General features: G+C 45.5%; 1 protein-coding gene across 1 annotated transcript in view; it reads left to right on the top strand.

Moving 5' to 3' along the window:
* ABCG5 (ATP binding cassette subfamily G member 5) overlaps nt 1-17,472 on the top strand; it is a 55,897-nt gene extending 38,425 nt beyond the window's left edge. Inside the window, exons 9-14 of the mRNA XM_073628466.1 lie at nt 1,988-2,201; nt 5,320-5,525; nt 7,252-7,390; nt 7,478-7,663; nt 14,141-14,253; nt 16,029-17,472. Coding sequence (XP_073484567.1) covers nt 1,988-2,201; nt 5,320-5,525; nt 7,252-7,390; nt 7,478-7,663; nt 14,141-14,253; nt 16,029-16,222 — 1,052 coding nt within the window. The 3' untranslated portion in view covers nt 16,223-17,472. The remainder of the gene's footprint in view (nt 1-1,987; nt 2,202-5,319; nt 5,526-7,251; nt 7,391-7,477; nt 7,664-14,140; nt 14,254-16,028) is intronic.
* The last annotated feature ends 362 nt before the right edge of the window (nt 17,473-17,834 follow it).

Raw genomic sequence — 17,834 nt, 5'->3', positions numbered from 1 at the left:
AGTATGGCTGGGGGTGAATGGAATGGATGGTGGAGGGATGGCAGAGTATGGTGGAGGGATGGTAGGATGGCAGAGTATGGTGGAGAGATGGCAGGATGGCAGAGTATGGTGGAAGGATGGCAGAGGGATGGCAGGATGCAGAGGATGGTGGAGGGATGGCAGAGTATGGTGGAGGGATGGCAGGATGGCAGAGTATGTTGGAGGGATGGAAGGATGGCAGAGGGATGGCAGGATATGGAAGTATGGTGGAGGGATGGCAGGATGCAGAGTATGGTGGAGGGATGGCAGGATGGCAGAGGGATGGCAGGATGCAGAGTATGGTGGAGGGATGGCAGAGGCTGCAGTTGTCAGTGTCACTGAGCAGCGCTGTGGGCACTACACATCCAGCCCACAGCGCTGCTGCATCTGATCTCTCCTCTCTCCGCTCACACTGGACGGAGAGGGGAGAGAGGAACTGGATATCACGCCAGTTTGTTTACATGTGATCGCTCCGTCATTTGACGGCCAGCGGCCATTTACCGTGATCAGTGATCAGTGATGCGCCGAGTCCTCCAGGGGGCAGGCGGGAGCGTGATTCAGGGAGGACGTCAATGTACGTCCTCCCAAAGTTATCGAACCGCCCTGTAGACGTCATTCGGCTATGGGCCGGTTGTTAAGTGATTAAAGCAGTGTGACAGTTCTGGATGACATAGCTCTTGCAGTAGGCATTCTTCAGCTTCTTTTTTCCCAGGTCTACCTTTCATCCATTGAGCAGCACTGTGCAGTTACCATGGTAGGGAAGGAATGAGATATCACCATGTCAATCCTTCTATACCTAGACCTCACCCCCTATTAACACCGCAAGACCTCATTCACACTTCCGATTGGTAAAAACACACACCTGGGGCGCATTTTACCACCGCCCAACCTCTCCCTATTAAGCTGTAAGAGTGGTGGATGAGGGTGTATCTAAGCCACAAAATATATCCCCACTGCTGTGCTCATTGGCAGTAATGCCCACTGAACACGGCTCAGTATGCAGTCAATAGATTACCCAGTAGCTGGCCTTGAAGGAACTAAGTACTGAGGAAACACAGATATTGCCACCGCAGTCTTCTTGAAAATACAAGTTCCTTAGCTGTCATGCTGTACTTCGAAACACCAGAATGTAAGAAGCATACACATTATTTCTATTCTGCATTTCTTGATCTTCAAGCTTTTTCTAGGTCAGTATAGCTGTCAGCAAGTATAGCTGCCTAAGACATCTAGGCAACTAAAAATTTCATAAAGAGGTCCAAAATTCCAGCCGGAGACAACTGTTGGTCTAGGGGAGCAGAGAGTATAAAACCAGCCCTACCTAGTGCTAGTGGCATTATCCAGGCTTGTGCACTCAAAATTTTTATTCAATGCTTTTGATTGTATTAGGGCAGGTGCCAGGTCCTCTTGGAAAAAGCCCATCCCCTCAAAACAACCAAATGTGACTACAGGATTAAAGTATACCTTAAGGCAAAACTTTTTTTTTTGTATTGGATGGAGTGGAGAGGGATTAGAACACCTGTCAGTTTGTATTGCTGTCTGTGCCCCTGTTAGGGAGATTCACCCCCTCTATTTGTCTTGCTTACCATTATCATTGAAAGTGAAACTAAAAGAAAATACCACATTTTGGGTTGTCCCCAGAAGAGTAATAGAGGGGAAATCTTCCAATGGGGATACTAGTTCTGGTGACCAGAGATTTCCTCTCACTTACTGTTTGGTTATGGGACAGAAAGTGGAGGAAAATCTCCACAATGGGACATAGATGCGAAAATAAATCTGACAGGGGTTATAACCCTCCCTTGCTCTATCCAACATGAAAAAATAAGTGTTTGCCTATAGATCTACTTTAAGTCTGGGTTTAAGAAGCAGATTCACAATAACTTACTGGAAGTTCAAAGCAGAAAGCTTCTGTGTGTTTTTCAGGTGTTGCCTGCCGTTGGTCTACATATAATTGTTTGTATTCTATCCCCAGTGGACCTTACATCTGTTGACACCAGAAACAAAGAGCGTGAAATGGAGACATATGGCAGAGTGCACACCATAGCTGAAGCCTACAGAGACTCCAATCAGTTCCAGAACACCTTGGAACTTATCGAAGCATCAAAGATGTCTAAAGTGAAACAGAGCATCCCATTCAAAAAAAAAGAAGCCCCAAGCGAGTTGTCAAAACTTTTTGTCTTGCTCAGGTGAGAATGACTTGGCAACTTGTAGGGTGTCCAGAGATGAGCTCTACTGCTTAGTAAGCCACAGGTTACAGGCCCCTCGAATATGGCTTCTTTAGGTCTGTATGATGTGATCAGAGGATGTTTTCTTACACAGCAAACCAGTCATTGGAAGCTTTTTTCATTAAATCTAAAACTGTGATGATTATCTTCCAGTGGGTAATTAGTGGACATTAAAATACAACTAAAGGTTAAACTTTTTTTAGATAGCTTGAAGAAGGTTTAGCACACTTGTCAGGTTTTTATTGTTGTCTATGCCCCCAATAGGGAGATTCACCCTCTCTATTTGTCATGTTTATTGTTATCATAAAAAGTGAAAGTAAAAGAAAATCCCAAATTTTGGGTTGTCCCCAAGGACAGAAACAGAGGGCAAACCCTCTATATGTCCTGGTGATCATTGACAGAAAATGAAGGGAAAGCCAATGTTTTACAGTTTTCACCAGAACATGAATAGAGGGAAAATCTCCCAATGGTGACACCTATTTCAATGTCAAATGAAGGGATTCCCTTACTTTGGAGATATTTTCATTTCTTCCTACTGTGTCTCCAAGACATGAAGAAGAGAAAGCTTCCCATTGGGACACAGAAAGAATTAAAAAATGTCATCGATTTGAACCACTACTCTATCCAAAACTAAATCCAATCTAAAAACATTTTAGCTTTTAGACATACGTACTGTACGTCAATACAATAAATTAATGTCCTATTATTGGTGATCATATGTATTACTTTCATATGTGATTGGGACTTATTGTTATAGCAGAGTTCAACGTTGGGTGTGACATGGGGTGATAACTGAAGGAAAGTATTAGCCTCTGTATGATTGTATGATTTTATGGCAAATGCAAGATAATGGCCCCCTTCTCACCTTCTATTCTGGTGGGCTAGTAGGTAGGTACGTACAGGTTTGCCTCCAGCCTCAAGGTAGCACTGTGCCATTGTTACAGGTGGAGAGGAGTCTGATAATGGAAATTGTCCCCTTATGGATTCTGTCAGTATCTTAGAGAAGCTAGCTGTCTGATTGGGTGCTGAAGTCTCTTGAGATCTCAGGCAGCCTTCTTAACAGGGAAACCCTATAGATAGGGTCTCTCGTGTCATTCAGGCACACCCGGAGTAAGTGGTAGGTCAGGGACAGATACCCGCTGGCTATGAAAAGAGATTAGCACAGGGCTAGTAGGGTCAGAATGGGGACAAAGTCTGCAGCAAAGAAACTACCCAGTACCCAGAATCGTCATGTGGGGCACTTCCTAGCAGCATTAGAGTGCCGTCCCGGTACATCACAAACCTCCACCCTTCCAGTAGGAGCCACCCTCCGCTAAAACAGGCTGGCACCTGGTAACACTGTGTAAACACAAACACTTGCATTGCCTTATAACAGGGTCCTTAGGAATTGTCATCAGCTATTACCACTAACCTGTATATTATATGTAGCACCCTGAAGTTTAGGCAGGGTTGCTAGTAAATTTACCTGCCAGGTATAGTTGCCTCGGTCAATTGATAGGAGATCAATTAATTCCACCCTAATTCTGGAATTGCTGCACTTCTCTCTTCTGTCACTAGATGGCTGGGCATCTGGTGGCATTAGATAAGACAAGGGCATTGCAAGGACAGATTAGGAATAGATGGGGTATCACAGCCAATGGGCAGGGATCTTCTTGGGTCCCTTGGCCTGCTGGGAGAGCTTATTTATTTGGGTGAGGTCAGGTGATCGGGGTTCTGTGCCACCTGGACGGCTGTCTGGGTGGACTGTGTTATATTGCCCCGGGCTGCTAGGTCAGAGCCTGAAGCCTATCCCGGGGACATCTGGCTGCTAGGCTGTCTGAGAGCCTATCCAGAAGCAAGAGAGCAGCGCAGGGTTGGGACTGTGGCCTGCAGTCCAACCAGAAGTGACGGTTTTGCCGGCCGGAGAAGCTGTCGGGGTCGGAGGTGAAGGGGAAGCTGCCGCCACTAAAGGACGGTCCACCTTGTTACCAGGGACCACCGTGAGTAGCTGAAGCAAGTACCAGAGCAGTATTCTCCCCAACTGGGGACGGTGAAGAATTGGGAAACTTTAGCAGGTGTCAAGCCAGGGACCCAGCCAGCAGAGGTGATGCTTGCAAAGCAGTCTTGTGTGCCAAGCCAGGGACTGAGAAAGCCAGTGGGGTGATGCTGGAGGAGTATCTGTGAGTGCCAAGCTAGGGACCCAGCAGGGACGCGGGGTAACGCTTGAGGAAGATACTCAGTGAGAAGATTGGAAGAGCTCAGGAGATCCAGTGTCAGTGGATCAGCGGGTCTAAGTGATAGACTAGGAGCTCAGTTGAGTGAAGATCTACAAAGGAGATTGTGGAGGAAGCGAAAGATTTCCTTGCAACCTTTGTTAGAAACTGTTCAAGATTGTTGCCATAGGAGACAGCGTGTCTACACATGCAGATGTGGTGCCCGGCTGGGTGCCTTTCCCTGCATGGCTGTCTACCTATAGAAGTCTCAGAGTCTACTAATTAACATTGCTACTACTAAAGGCTGTCCTGGCCCTAACCCTCTCTCCCACAGTTCTGTTCAAGAGAAAATGAATCTCTTTTGCATTCAAAAGTGTCTGGCGCCCATGAATCTACCATGCCTCGTAACCCACTCTACATAGGGTGTCAGCTGTCCCTAACTCTGGAGGTCACCATTAGGCCTGGAGAGGCCCGGGACTTGGCTACATACAATATTGGGCAATTCATAACAATCAAGGACAGTGTGTGATCTCTCCCTGACTGGGTACCTTGGGCCCAGGGCCTGCCTACAGGTTGCATAATGTTGCACGTTAGTATGCATTGTGTTGGGTCAGACCTTTCATTTGAATGTGCTGCCAATACATAACAATGAACAAAAACACTGCACCTACACCTTATTTCCAATGCATTATACCCCACTGAATGTGCGTTGCAGTGTCCTGCAATATAGATGCATTCATTTGTGCATTCAGGGGGGCATTGAAAAAAGATGGCACAAGAACGCACTTACACGTGTAATATGTGCTGCCATGTTATATGTGTTACAATAATAGAAGTTTAAAGAATTTCCCTGTTTTCAACTTATATTTATTTGATCCTTTTTGTAGGAGAACACTAAGAAATCTATCTAGGAACAAGTCTGGGATCATTATGAGGCTCTCTCAGAATTTGATATTTGGCCTCTTCATTGCTTTTTTCCTCATTCGATTGAAGAATGATGTGTTGGATGGAGCCATACAGGACAGAATTGGGATCTTTTACCAGTGTCTGGGTGGGACAGCATACACTGGGCTGCTTAATGCTGTTGCTTTATGTAAGTAGTAAATACTTCTACATTCCCTGGACATGCCTAATTTAATCTCAGCAAACAATTGAAAAATGTTCACTGATGTTTTGTTAGGCTTGGTTCACTATACAGGTGCGACCGAGCGCGGGCATGTTTCCACATGTTGTGTGTAAGGCAACCCATTCATTTTAATGGGCTGCCCTATGCAGGAAAAATGTGGAAAAGAAGCCCCTGACTTTCCGAAGAGCATGTCACATCAAACCAAATGATCCTGTGGCACCATGAAGTTTGGCACTTGTGAAAACACACGCGTTTGCAGATGCATGGGGGTGCCATCAACAATTAATGACACTGCCGTGCTTCTGCTTAAGGGCAGTGCATTTCTTTACGTGCCAGGAAAGTGCTTGATTTTGCGTGTTACCGACATGAATAGATATGAACCTGGTGATGATCAGATTTCTGCTACATCATCTCTCAGAGATGATGTTGCAGAAATCCGATCATGGTATTAAAATTACTGTACCTGGTCAGCCTCCCTGCAACAAGTATAATTCCATGCTTCCATACCCATCCCCAACTTATACTGTACTTTAAAAGTGGATCTAAACTCAAAAAGTAAAAAGATTTGCTATGTGGTAGGGGACATTTAAAAGTTTACTTGTACCCAGGGCTTTTTTTCTCAGAGAATAGGTGCAGGTACTCCCCCCTTTCAAGTCACTCCTTGTCTCAACCCCATACTCACCCAGACCACAGTCCCTTGGTTCCACCACCTACCCACCTCCCAGCGTTGCCCCTTTTAGAGAATCCATAACCAAGCATCAATTATTTTTGGTGTTAAGTCGTTTTTAAGGAATTTGCTAATGAAAGGCAAAAAAATAGGTCCCCTGCAGCCAGCAACAATAGATCTCCTCAGCAACAATAGATCTCTCTGAGCAACTATAGGTCCCCCTGTCAGAACACAATAGCTCAGCGAGGGAGATCTTTGTACTAATATTGGATAGTTAGTACAGTGGCTCCTCCTAAGCTCCTAAGTTTTTTTTTTTCATTCAGCCCGCTGGGTTTAACAAAAAAACACTGCTAGTGTGTACCAGGCTTTAGTAATCATCAGCCAGTAACACACCTGGACTGGTCTTGTGTTAAGTCACTTGTGATGAAGGGTGGTGCTGTTACTCAGCTCTGCCAGCACAGAGCACAAGAGTGGAAGTGCAGGAAGCAGCATATTCACTAAGGTTATTTTAAAGAAGTATGGCCATAGCTTTTGTGCCCCTACATCGCCTGTGGGTCGTAGGAGTGCACTTAGTTCTGCACTCCAGTGACCCAGATTCAGCTGACAGCAGGCTAAAGTTGGCTGACGTCACAGAGCCAGTCCAGGTTCTGCAGGGATCCTGACAATAATGTCAGGATCCAACCAGATTCCTGAATGGCAGCTGGCTCAGCCTGTCAGTGCTCCACCTGATAGTCACTACTCTGTGCTCAGGGTGGACCCGTGAACTGAGCGATCAAGATCTTTGATTGCTCTCAGTTCTTGGTGTAGAGCTGGCTTTGGCTTTGCTTAGAAGCTGCAGCCACCTAGGTGAGTATGTATGTTTGTGTTTTTTACATTCCCACGCTTCTCTTTTAGGGAATTTCTAATAAAAGCTCAGTCACAAATCATAAAATATAGGAGTACAGGACTATAACAATATTAAATGGCGTGAGACTTCAATTGGTCTGTAGCTAGATAGCAATGACTATTCTCTCTTTTTTGCTTTAGTCCCAGCCCTACGTGCCATCGGTGACCAGGAAAGCAAGGATGGTTTATACCAGAAGTGGCAAATGCTTATAGCTTACATCCTCCATATTGTGCCATTCAGTATTCTTGGCGTTGTGATATTTGCAGCTTTTTTATATTGGTATGTTTATGATTCACAATTACATGTATAAATTAGCAAGATCATTCACATGCAGAGCTCACTTGAATGTGCCTATTTTTATTACAGGGTTGTGGGACTAAACCCAGAACTGACAAGGTTTGGATGTTTCATTGCAATCACCCTGCCTCCACACCTCATGGGGGAACTACTTACCCTTGCAGTCCTTGGTTTGGTGAATAATCCCAACATCGTCAATGCTGGAGTGGCTTTGCTCAACATAGCTGGGATTCTTGTGGGGTCAGGACTACTAAGGTGAGATCCTTGCTGTAGATTGGTGTGGTTTTCACAGTATAAATTCTGCTTTCTATTACATCTCATGTATTTCATGGCCTTTTTTGGTCAATACTCTTGCCTGCACACAGGATCTAGGTCAATGGTCTCTAAACTGTGGCCCGGGGGCCAGATGCGGCCCTTTGCCTGCTTTTACCAGCCCTTGGGGCACTATTTAATCCACTGATACCAACAATGGGGCTTAATTCCTTCCATTGATAGCAACGATGGGGCATAATTCCTCCCAATGACACCAACAATGGGGCCCAATGACATCAATGTCAGAAACCATGAAATCAGACCGAGACAGAAGTACAGTTAAATCACACTTGTTTAATAATAAAAGTAAATAGAACAAACATAGTCAAAACATATCCAGAGTTCAGGTACCGGAACGTATAGTCAGACAAGCCAAACGCCAGGGAGCCGGAGATGAGCATAGTAAAACAGCAAGCAGGATCTGGAGCCAGAAGGGATGTCAGCCAAGCAAGTCTTTTAACAGGAATGAAGGAGAACGTCTCTGTGATGTTGACTAAGGCGAAGGCAGAGATCCTCTGGGCTGGACGGCTTAAGTAGGCAGGACTGACAAGCAGCATATCATCAACAGCCGAGTAACTGTGGAGAGATAGGAGCTGGCAATTAGCCGACAGCTGAGCGGCCAGCTCAGAGAAGGAAGGGCTGAGCTCAGCCCTGACAGTCAATGATGAGGAACAATTTCTCCCAATGACATCAATAATGGGGTGCGGGGCGTGGCCTGACGAGGCATGTGAGCAGACGTGCTGCACGGAGTTTCCGCTGGTGATCCTTCCTAATATCCTCTCCTCACCGCTGATTTCATCCATAGTTTGGACACAAAGCTGCCCACTGCTTCTCTGCTCCACCTGGACCCCCTGGACAGAGGATCCGAGCTGATGCTGACCGAGGGAACCGAGGGGACGCCGCGGCGACCCAGGGCATCCAAGATGGCGCCTGGCAGTCACAGCCTCCGAAAACACCATGAGGCGATGACAAGAAGACTGAACAGGAGGGTAAGTCTACCAAACCCCCGAAGCCCAAAGAGCAGCCTAGACACATGATCTACTATGCCCAGAAACTGGCTGGTACCTCTGCTCCCCCCTGGCTACAGCACAGCGTGACAAGCACTCTCCTAACTTTGCAGACAGGGAAGAGACAGACATGCTAGATGACACAGTGCCTATCAAGTCTGTGCCTGATCCTATACCTGATTTGTTTAATCTGCCTGCAGAGGAAACTTCTCAACCCACGCTTAGTGAGATCCTGCATGCTGTACACAAATGCACTGCCTCAGTGGATGATTTGAAAGAGAAGTTTGGGGGGCTGAAGGAGACAGTGTCACTCCTCTGTCAAGACCTTCAGAAGATTAGGGAGAGAACCACTGCTGTAGAGGGCCGTTTGAGTGATATGGAGGATCAGATGCCCCCTTTCACCAGGGATGGCTACTCAGCATGCCTTCCAGGCTCTTAACAAAACAGATGACATCGAGAACCACCTGAGACGCAATAACGTCCGTATAGTGGGGCTCCCAGAGAAGGTGGAGGGCACGGACCCCACAGCATTTGTCGAAGGGTGGCTACAAGAGGTGTTTGGCAAAGAGGCATTTTCGCCCATGTACACGGTGGGTGCCCCCGCGGCCTCTTCCATCTGGCAACCCACCCAGATCAATTCTTGCCCACCTCCTGAACTACAAGGACTGGGAGGTTGTTCTGTGCTTGGCCAGAGAAAAGGGGGCTATACACTTTAATGGCACAAAAATATTGTTCTTCCCGGATTTCTCCGCAAGGTGCAACGCAGGCGATCAAAATTCGCTGAGGTCAAAAAACAGCTACAAAGGCTACAATTACCTTACGCCATGCTATTCCTGGCTAAGCTGAGAGTGACTGCTGGGGGGGTCAGAACCAGTTCTTCAAAAACGTACAAGATGCAGCTGCCTAGTTGGATCAAAATGAACAAGATCTTTGCCGCCGAGGCCGAGAGGAGGGCGCAGGGTGACATCCTGAATGAAATTACAAAAAATGGAAATGATAATTACCTATACAGTTTAACCCCCCCCCTTTTTTTCAGAGGAACTGTACCTGTTGCTCACCCCCAACGAGTGATTATGCACTTTTTACTTTTCCTGAATACGCCACCCATACAGGCCCACACGTGAGATGCTGACGTGTTTAGCGCTTGTATACTATTTGTGGTCATGGGCTTCACGGCCTTCGTTTTGGTGCCCGGTTGGCACGAGAAAATTGTATTGTAAATTATTCACTGTAACCCTGCTCATAGCTTTTGTTTACATCCCACCACCATTCTCAAGGGAAGTACTGCAGCTGCTGTTGTCATACCTGGCAAATAAGCCTGATGTTCCGGCGCTGATTATGGGGAACTTTAACTGCTACCTAGACTCAAGACTAGATAGACACCCCCCCCCCACTCACCCCCGAAGAGGCGGGGGTACCGCTCTCAGCCGCCTGCTTCCTGAAGTGGGATGGACTGACATGGTGCATCTGCAATGCCAAAATAAAGAAATGTTCATGTTTTTCCAAAACCCATGGCTCCCTGTTCCGCATTGATCTGTGTGCGGGCACCCCAAACATGTTTAACTATACCTCCAAAGTGGAATACTTCCCGAGAGGAGTGTCAGATCATTCCCCCTTAGCTCTATGGTTGATCACCCAGCCTCCCACCTCTCTGCCTAGGTCCCCGTGGAAGCTCAATGCATTTTGGCTTAAACTGTTCCCCTCACAGGACCATATAGCCACCCGAATTGATGAGTTCTTCCGGTCCCACTGTCATTATACGGATCACATACAGAAATGGGAGACGTTTAAGGCATACATTATGTGGGTATTTATTACAGAAATTGCAATTGTCAAGCGGAACTCCTCCGCACTGATTAAACAAGTAGGGGATCAGGTACGGCAGCTGGAATTGTCTTATGTCACCGATCCATTGGACTCCGCAAGGGAGGCATGGATGTCGGCTTAGGATTCCTTGGACCAACTAAGATCCTCTGCTGCAGACCGTAAGAAGTTTTTTACCAAACTTGCATTCTATGAGGAAGGGGAAAAGAAGGGACGCCTGCTTGCCAAGATTGCTAGATCTCAACAGCAATCCCCGGCTATTGGGGTTATTCACTCATCTGGTGGTCAAGTGGTCAACAGCCCAGCACAGATAATATCTGAGCTGGCATCCTTCGATACAGACACTTACTCAGATGCAGATCTTGACATCTACCTCTCAGCTATAAACCTGCCCTCCTTGTCCAATATGGCAATGCAACAGTTAGAAGTGCACCCTAACGTTGGAGGAACTCCAGGTGGCTACCTGTTCCTTTTCCACATGCAAGGCCCCCGGGGAAGATTGCCTCCCAATGGAGGTCTATACTCAATACAGTGAGCAGTTATTGCCGAGGCCTTCCATCTTCAATGACCAGGGCAAATGTCATACTATTACTCAAACCAGGGAAAAATCCAGTTGACCCCGGCTCCTACAGACCCATCTCTCTCCTCCAAAGTGATGTTAAGATCCTGGCTAAGGTCTTAGTGCTTCGGGTCAATTGGATCATATCCATTATCCACCCTGACCAGGCAGGATTTATGCCTCAAAAATCCACAGCCACCAATCTTAGCAGACTCTTTCTCAATATGCAGCTGCAGGCTAACAGGGGTAATAGGGCTCTATTATCCCTTGATGCCAACAAGGCATTCGACAGTGTCGGATGGCGGTAATTATGGGCAGTGCTGTCCAGATTTGGTTTTGGTGAACGATTCATCGCATGGGTCAGACTGTTATATGTTTCCCCACAGGCGACTATAAGAATGTCTCATGCGTTTGCTCTGGGCAGGGGAATGAGGCAGGAGTGTCCGCTGTCTCCCCTGCTCTTTGCTATCGCTATCGAGCCCCTGGCGGTCCTGGTCAGGGACAAATTAATGGATTCATGTACAGTGATTTACACAAAGAGATCATGTATGCAGAAGACATGACACCAATGCCTCTTTAAATGCTGTGACGGACATAATTACCAGTCTTGGACATTACGCTGGTCTGACCATAAACTGGTCTAAATCAGCTTTAATGCTGCTGGATGAAGATCGGGAGGTGGACCCACCAGGGACCTCCCCTATCCCAATAGTAACCTCATTTAAGTACTTAGGGATACAAATATTGCCTAGGATTGCAGATTACTGCCCAATGAATGTATATCCTCTATTATCACGTTTCCGGGACAAAATTAACACTTGGCATACCCTTAAACTTTTATTGGCGGGCAAGGCAAACATGACAAAAATTACCTTAATGCCACAGCTGCTATACTTTCTGCACAACTCTCCTGTAGTGATCCATCTAAAAGTATTTAGAGTGGTTATTACCCTTTTTAGATGCTTACTGTGGGGTACAGGTCCCCCCAGGATTAAGTTGGAGCAGCTACAATACCCAAAGGACAGCGGAGGGCTGGCACTTGTCAACCCTTGGCTATACTATCTGGCAGCCCAGCTGCAGCATCTGACTGGCTCCATGGCCCATGATCCAGTGGCCTCGTCGGCACAGTTAATGCTGCTGGGCACTGGAGCAGAATCTGTTCCGATGGGCCTGGAGGCGCAGGTGTTCCACAAATCCAACAGACGCCTACTCTTTCCCTAATTCAAAAGATATGGAACAAGGTGTTGTGTGGCAGGTGTAGACAGCACATCTTATCCATCTCCTCTGGCGATGCCCAAAGCTGCACCGTTACTGGAGTTGGGTACTTGGGACACTCAATCGGGTGTTCCAAACTGTTGTACCTCTAAGCCCCATTCACTGTATACTGGGAGCTCTAGAAGAGGTGGTCCCAGAGGAGATGGTGAGGACCACATTCTCCAGGGCGCGATGTTTTAGGCCCAAAAGCTTATTCTGATGGGTTGGAAATCGACCCCACTGCCACCTCATGGATAGCACACATGGGGAACACCCTTGTTATGGAAAAATATATCTATCAACACAGGGGGAGCCCGGGTAGATTTGGTCACTATGGTTGGATACACCAGGATTAAGCCCCAGGGAATTAGTGATGTTGAGGTTTCTACAATGTCCTACAGGATAAATATGCCACATATGTGAATGCAACGGTTGTATTAATTTTATGAACAAGATGTGATGTCATGAGACCTTGGTTAGTGTGTATAATACTTTTGATGGAAATTTGACAACAATGGTATGTAAATGTAAACTTTTGCAATTGTAATGTATGTACATGAGAAGTTGCTTACGTTTAATAAAAACGTTTTTGATTAAAAAAATAAAATAAAATAATGGGGCACAATTACTTTTCTACTCCCACTGGCCACAGTCCGGCCCTCCTAAAGTCTGAAGAACAGTAAACTGGCCCTTTGTTTAGAAAGTTTTGAGCCCCTTGATCTAGGTTAGTGCCTCACTAGGTAGTAAGGCCAGGAGCAGGATAACAATCCCAGAAATTACACCTTAAAAAGAAGTCAGCATTGGGAGTGCTCATATTTTCTTCAGAGGTTCCCTTTAAAACTCAGTTGCCTGTAGTCTGTGTATTAATGTAATTAGGCATTGATACTTGTGCCCCAAGCATGTTAACATACATTATTTTTCAGAACTAGGAGCATGCAGCTGTGCATGCTTCTATTTCTAGGACCATGCTGTCATTGAAAGCTGCTTTTCTACAATAACAATCAGGAACCAATCAGTGTGGTTTCCGATCATGTGGTCATCGTGACAGCCACTCGTAATCACAAGAGTGTGTCACAGAGAGAGAGAGGCACAGTGTCAGCTTAGTCATCAGTGTATAAGTCATTTTTTTCAGTCCCTGCTCCAGAATTATTCAATGAGCTGGGAGCTGCCATGGGAGTGGGACACAAAGTTTACACTGTAATAGGGGTGGCTCTAAGTTCTTCAAAGATGCAGACCAGGAAGAAAGCTCTACCACAGTAATCCTCCTGTGCTTTGGTCTTAGATATGCTAATCTGGTTGGGTGGATCAATCCATGTAAAAGCGGTACACACTTTTACATGGAATATTTGTGTGCATAATGAGAAGATTTCCTCACACTTCCAGCAGGGAGACAGACAGAACATCATAGAGCGAGCAAGTGTTTTTATTGCTGTCTCTGACTTTTTGATGATGTGTGAATGCTCACCCTTTTCTTCTAAAGCCATCACAGAAAAAGGAATAGAAGAAAAAACTCCCCAATTGAGGTCACAGACAGAAAAAAAACAAAAAACTGACAGATACTGTCTGTAAACTCTTCCTCAAATATATTCATAACTAGAAAAGCTTATACTTTAACTTAGGACAATGTCAGCACTTATCTTACACCAACCATCTGCCCTATTTGCATCTCCTAAACATTCAGAGATAATCATTAGATTTTGCCTATACACCTGCTTTAAGCTAATTAACCTTTATTTTCTTTTGCCACTGTAAAAACAATGGATTTTTTTTGTTTAGGAGCTTACAAGAAATGCCTCGGGTTTTTCAACTATTAAGCTACGTTACATATCAGAGATATTGCTGTGAATTATTGATAGTCAACGAGTTCTATGACCTTAATTTTACTTGTGGTAAGTTATGATAACTTCTATTAAAATTATGTTTTTATAAATTACATTAACATACTGGCTTAAGAACAGGGATAACAACTAATTGAAGTGTCAGTGTAGTGAAGTGTAATATTTTGTTCTTGGGAAAAGGGTATTTTTCTATAAGGTTTAACTGAACATATTTGTGGCGGCAATACAACAGTCTAGGCCTATGGCTTTATTTGATAAAACTTCTTGAGCTGGCCACATGTTGAGAAACCTTCTAAACTCAAAAACTGTACAATTCATACATGATCACATGGGTTCCCCTTTATCTATAGACCCAAAACCATGTCTACAAGATCTTTTCCCAGACCCCGATGCAGACAAGTTTCTGACTATATTTTTAAATGAAACGCTTTTTACGGCCTGTAAATTGATAGCATGAAACTGTATGCAGGCAACCCCTCCAACATTCCAGTCCTGGGTGAATATTACCCTCCCTACAAAAGGCTCATTTACAGTACATACATACATAGAGGATGCCCTATCAAATATAATAAGGTGTGGGACAGGTGGTTGGCACAACTCTTTGTCACAGAAGACTGCCTTCATACACCAATGGGTTTCCATTTTCGGGCATTAGATCTGGCACTGCACTTGCTAGGTAAATATTCATGTAATGGTACAAGGGAAATGCATTTATCCTCCTGTACTCTGCTTTGTTGGTCTCTTGATGCGAAAATATAAGGATACCAAGAACTATAGAGATTTGTTTTACCAAAATTTTATTACATTTTCCAAAATGTTTAGACAGGAGACGTACATTCAATTGAATTTTATATAGGGTGAAAGTTAGCATGTATGTTACAGAGTAAGGCACCTTGGGTATTAACCGATAGACATATACAAAAAGAAGTCAAATAGAATGCTACCTACGGGACCATTTTTAAAAATAGCCATTAAAAGTGGAGGGTAGCAACATTTGTCACGGTGAGATTTTTAGTGCCATCATGGGGGGATAGGAGGGACAGGAAAAGGTATAGGGAAGCAAAAAGAAATTAACGCCAATTTGATGAAAATCCCAAAGTTAGGGAAACAGTAGCAGAAAATGGAGGGATATGTGGAAAAGGAGCTAGAATAGAGTAAAAGGTTAGAAAGTCGAGGTAAAGAAAATGTAGTATAGAGAAAAGGGTGAAGGAAGGGGGACTTGGCCGAGTGTATCCATTTCGCAGGTTACCTTACACATTAAAGAGAAATAAAAATCTGTCAAGATTGAGAACTAAAAGAGATTTGATGAGCAAACAGGAGAAATGTTAAAAGATAAATGCTAAGATAAAAATTAGGTCCATTCAGCTCCAGTTCCATCTTCTAAATTAGACTGGAGTAAATCTGTAAAGACTGCATCAATCTAAAACAAATATTTTCCTCTTGGTTGGGTGGTATTCTGTATAATCATCCACAAAATCCATGTTATGGTGCTTGATAATTCCATGCCAGAGAGAATTTCAAGCTCTACCCTACCAATAAAGCTATTAGAGAATCACAGCAGTCTCTCCAACGCAAGGCAACCTAATAACTACAGAATCTACTACAGAAATAGGTAAAACTATGCTGGAGGAGGTCTCTCAATGTTGAAGACCCCAAGAGGAAAAAGAAGCCAATGGATAATTCAACCAACCTTCATTGAGCCAAAACAGAAATGTTAGTTTTAGACATTTTTAAAACACAATGAAATAAATACTCATCACCATCTACAAGTTTCATAGAACAGTGCTTCAAATACGTGAAGATCATTATTATTATTTTATTCACAGGTGGTTCAAGCAATTTAACGGGACCTACATCACAATGTCCATTTACTAAAGGGAATGACTTCATTGAAGGTACTTACCCAGGATCCACAACCAGGATCACATTTGACTTTCTGATGCTTTATGCCTTTATCCCTGCAATGATCATTGGCTGCGTCATAAGTTTTAAATTGAGAGACATTATGATGCGCAGATAGGAACTCAATCCAGAAATCTAGTGACTATGACGGCTTGGTTCAGAGGTTATTCTGTCAAGATAAACTTTATTTTTGTATTGTCCAAGACCATGCCATTAATGTGTTAATCCTAAATGATATTTTCTGTAAGTGTGTGGATCTCTGAAGATTTCAGAATTTTGAAAACCTTTCACAATTTTTCATAAATTAGCAAGTCTTGATCTTAGTGTTCACCTGTAGTAACAGTTTGTGGTGAGCCCCAGGAACGGAGCTCTAAAAGAGACATTATTCCTGTTTTAGACTGACTCCCTTCTGTCAAGTAGTGTGAACAATAATGGACCAATGTTTCTGCTACTAGTTGAAAGGGAATTGTGGGTAGGTACTTTTAGGGTTACTAAGTGGACATTTCCAATGCATCTGGGGTTGAGGGTTGGGGTCCATCCTAAAACAATGACCTGTATGCTTCATTTTATTAACATGCAGAAATACACAACCAGAGAATCCATTTGACATTACAGTGAGCCCACCTTGAACTCCAAACTGTAATGCTACTAATAGATAGTATAAACAGACATTTGGAAACCAAAGCATACATAAAGCTTAAGTAATATATGCTGCAATATTAAGTTCATATCACATGCAATTCTTGGTGAAATCATAAATCGTATCATAAATTACTTGATTGCTATGGGATTTATCTGCTAAACTGGGCAGAAGTCCCCATGATGCAATCTCTATGTGATCATTCACATCCAATGTAATGAAAGATGCCAACCTGATGGTACTCCTGTTCGTATCTGATATGGTCCTGAACACACAAATATTTATGTCCAGAAGATGGAAAGCTTTAGTCCAGGGGTCCTCAAACTACGGCCCGCGGGCCACATGCGGCCCGCCGAGGACATTTATCCGGCCCACCCCACCCAGGGCCGGATTCCCGACAGGCCAGGCTCGGGCCGGGGCCAGGTCGGCTCGGCTTCGGCAGGGAGCATAACCGCTCCGCTCAAGCCGCCTCCCCCACCCCAGTAATGGAGGGCTCCATGTGCCGCGCTGCATGCTGGGAAGTGTAGTTTCCAGCACAGTCCTGCGCGGAGACAGGAGGTGCGAAGAGTGGCAGCGAGAGCGGAGGCTTCAGGCAACAGCCTACTAACAAGTGAGGACCCCTGTCCATCCCACTGTCCCCCTGTCCACCCCACTGTCCCCCTGTCCACCCCACTGTCCCCCCCTCTGTCCACTCCACTGTCCCCCTGTCCACCCCACTGTCCCCCTGTCCCCCCCTCTGTCCCCCTGTCCACCCCTCTGTCCATCCCACTGTCCCCCTGTCCACCCCTCTGTCCCCCCCTGTCCCTCTGTCCGTCCCCCTGTCCGTCCCACTGTCCCCCCCACTGTCCCCCTGTCCACCCCACTGTCCCCCTGTCCCCCCACTGTCCACCCCTCTGTCCCCCTGTCCCCCCCTCTGTCCCCCCACTGTCCACCCCTCTGTCCCCCTGTCCCCCCCTCTGTCCCCCTGTCCATCCCTCTGTCCCCCTGTCCACCCCTCTGTCCCCCTGTCCACCCCACTGTCCCCCTGTCCACCCCACTGTCCCCCTGTCCATCCCACTGTCCCCCCACTGTCCACCCCTCTGTCCCCCTG

Source organism: Aquarana catesbeiana, linkage group LG04 (assembly GCF_042186555.1).
Source record: "Aquarana catesbeiana isolate 2022-GZ linkage group LG04, ASM4218655v1, whole genome shotgun sequence".
NCBI lineage: Eukaryota > Metazoa > Chordata > Amphibia > Anura > Ranidae > Aquarana > Aquarana catesbeiana.
Note: the sequence above shows the minus strand (reverse complement) of the source record. Positions and strands in the feature narration are given on the sequence as shown.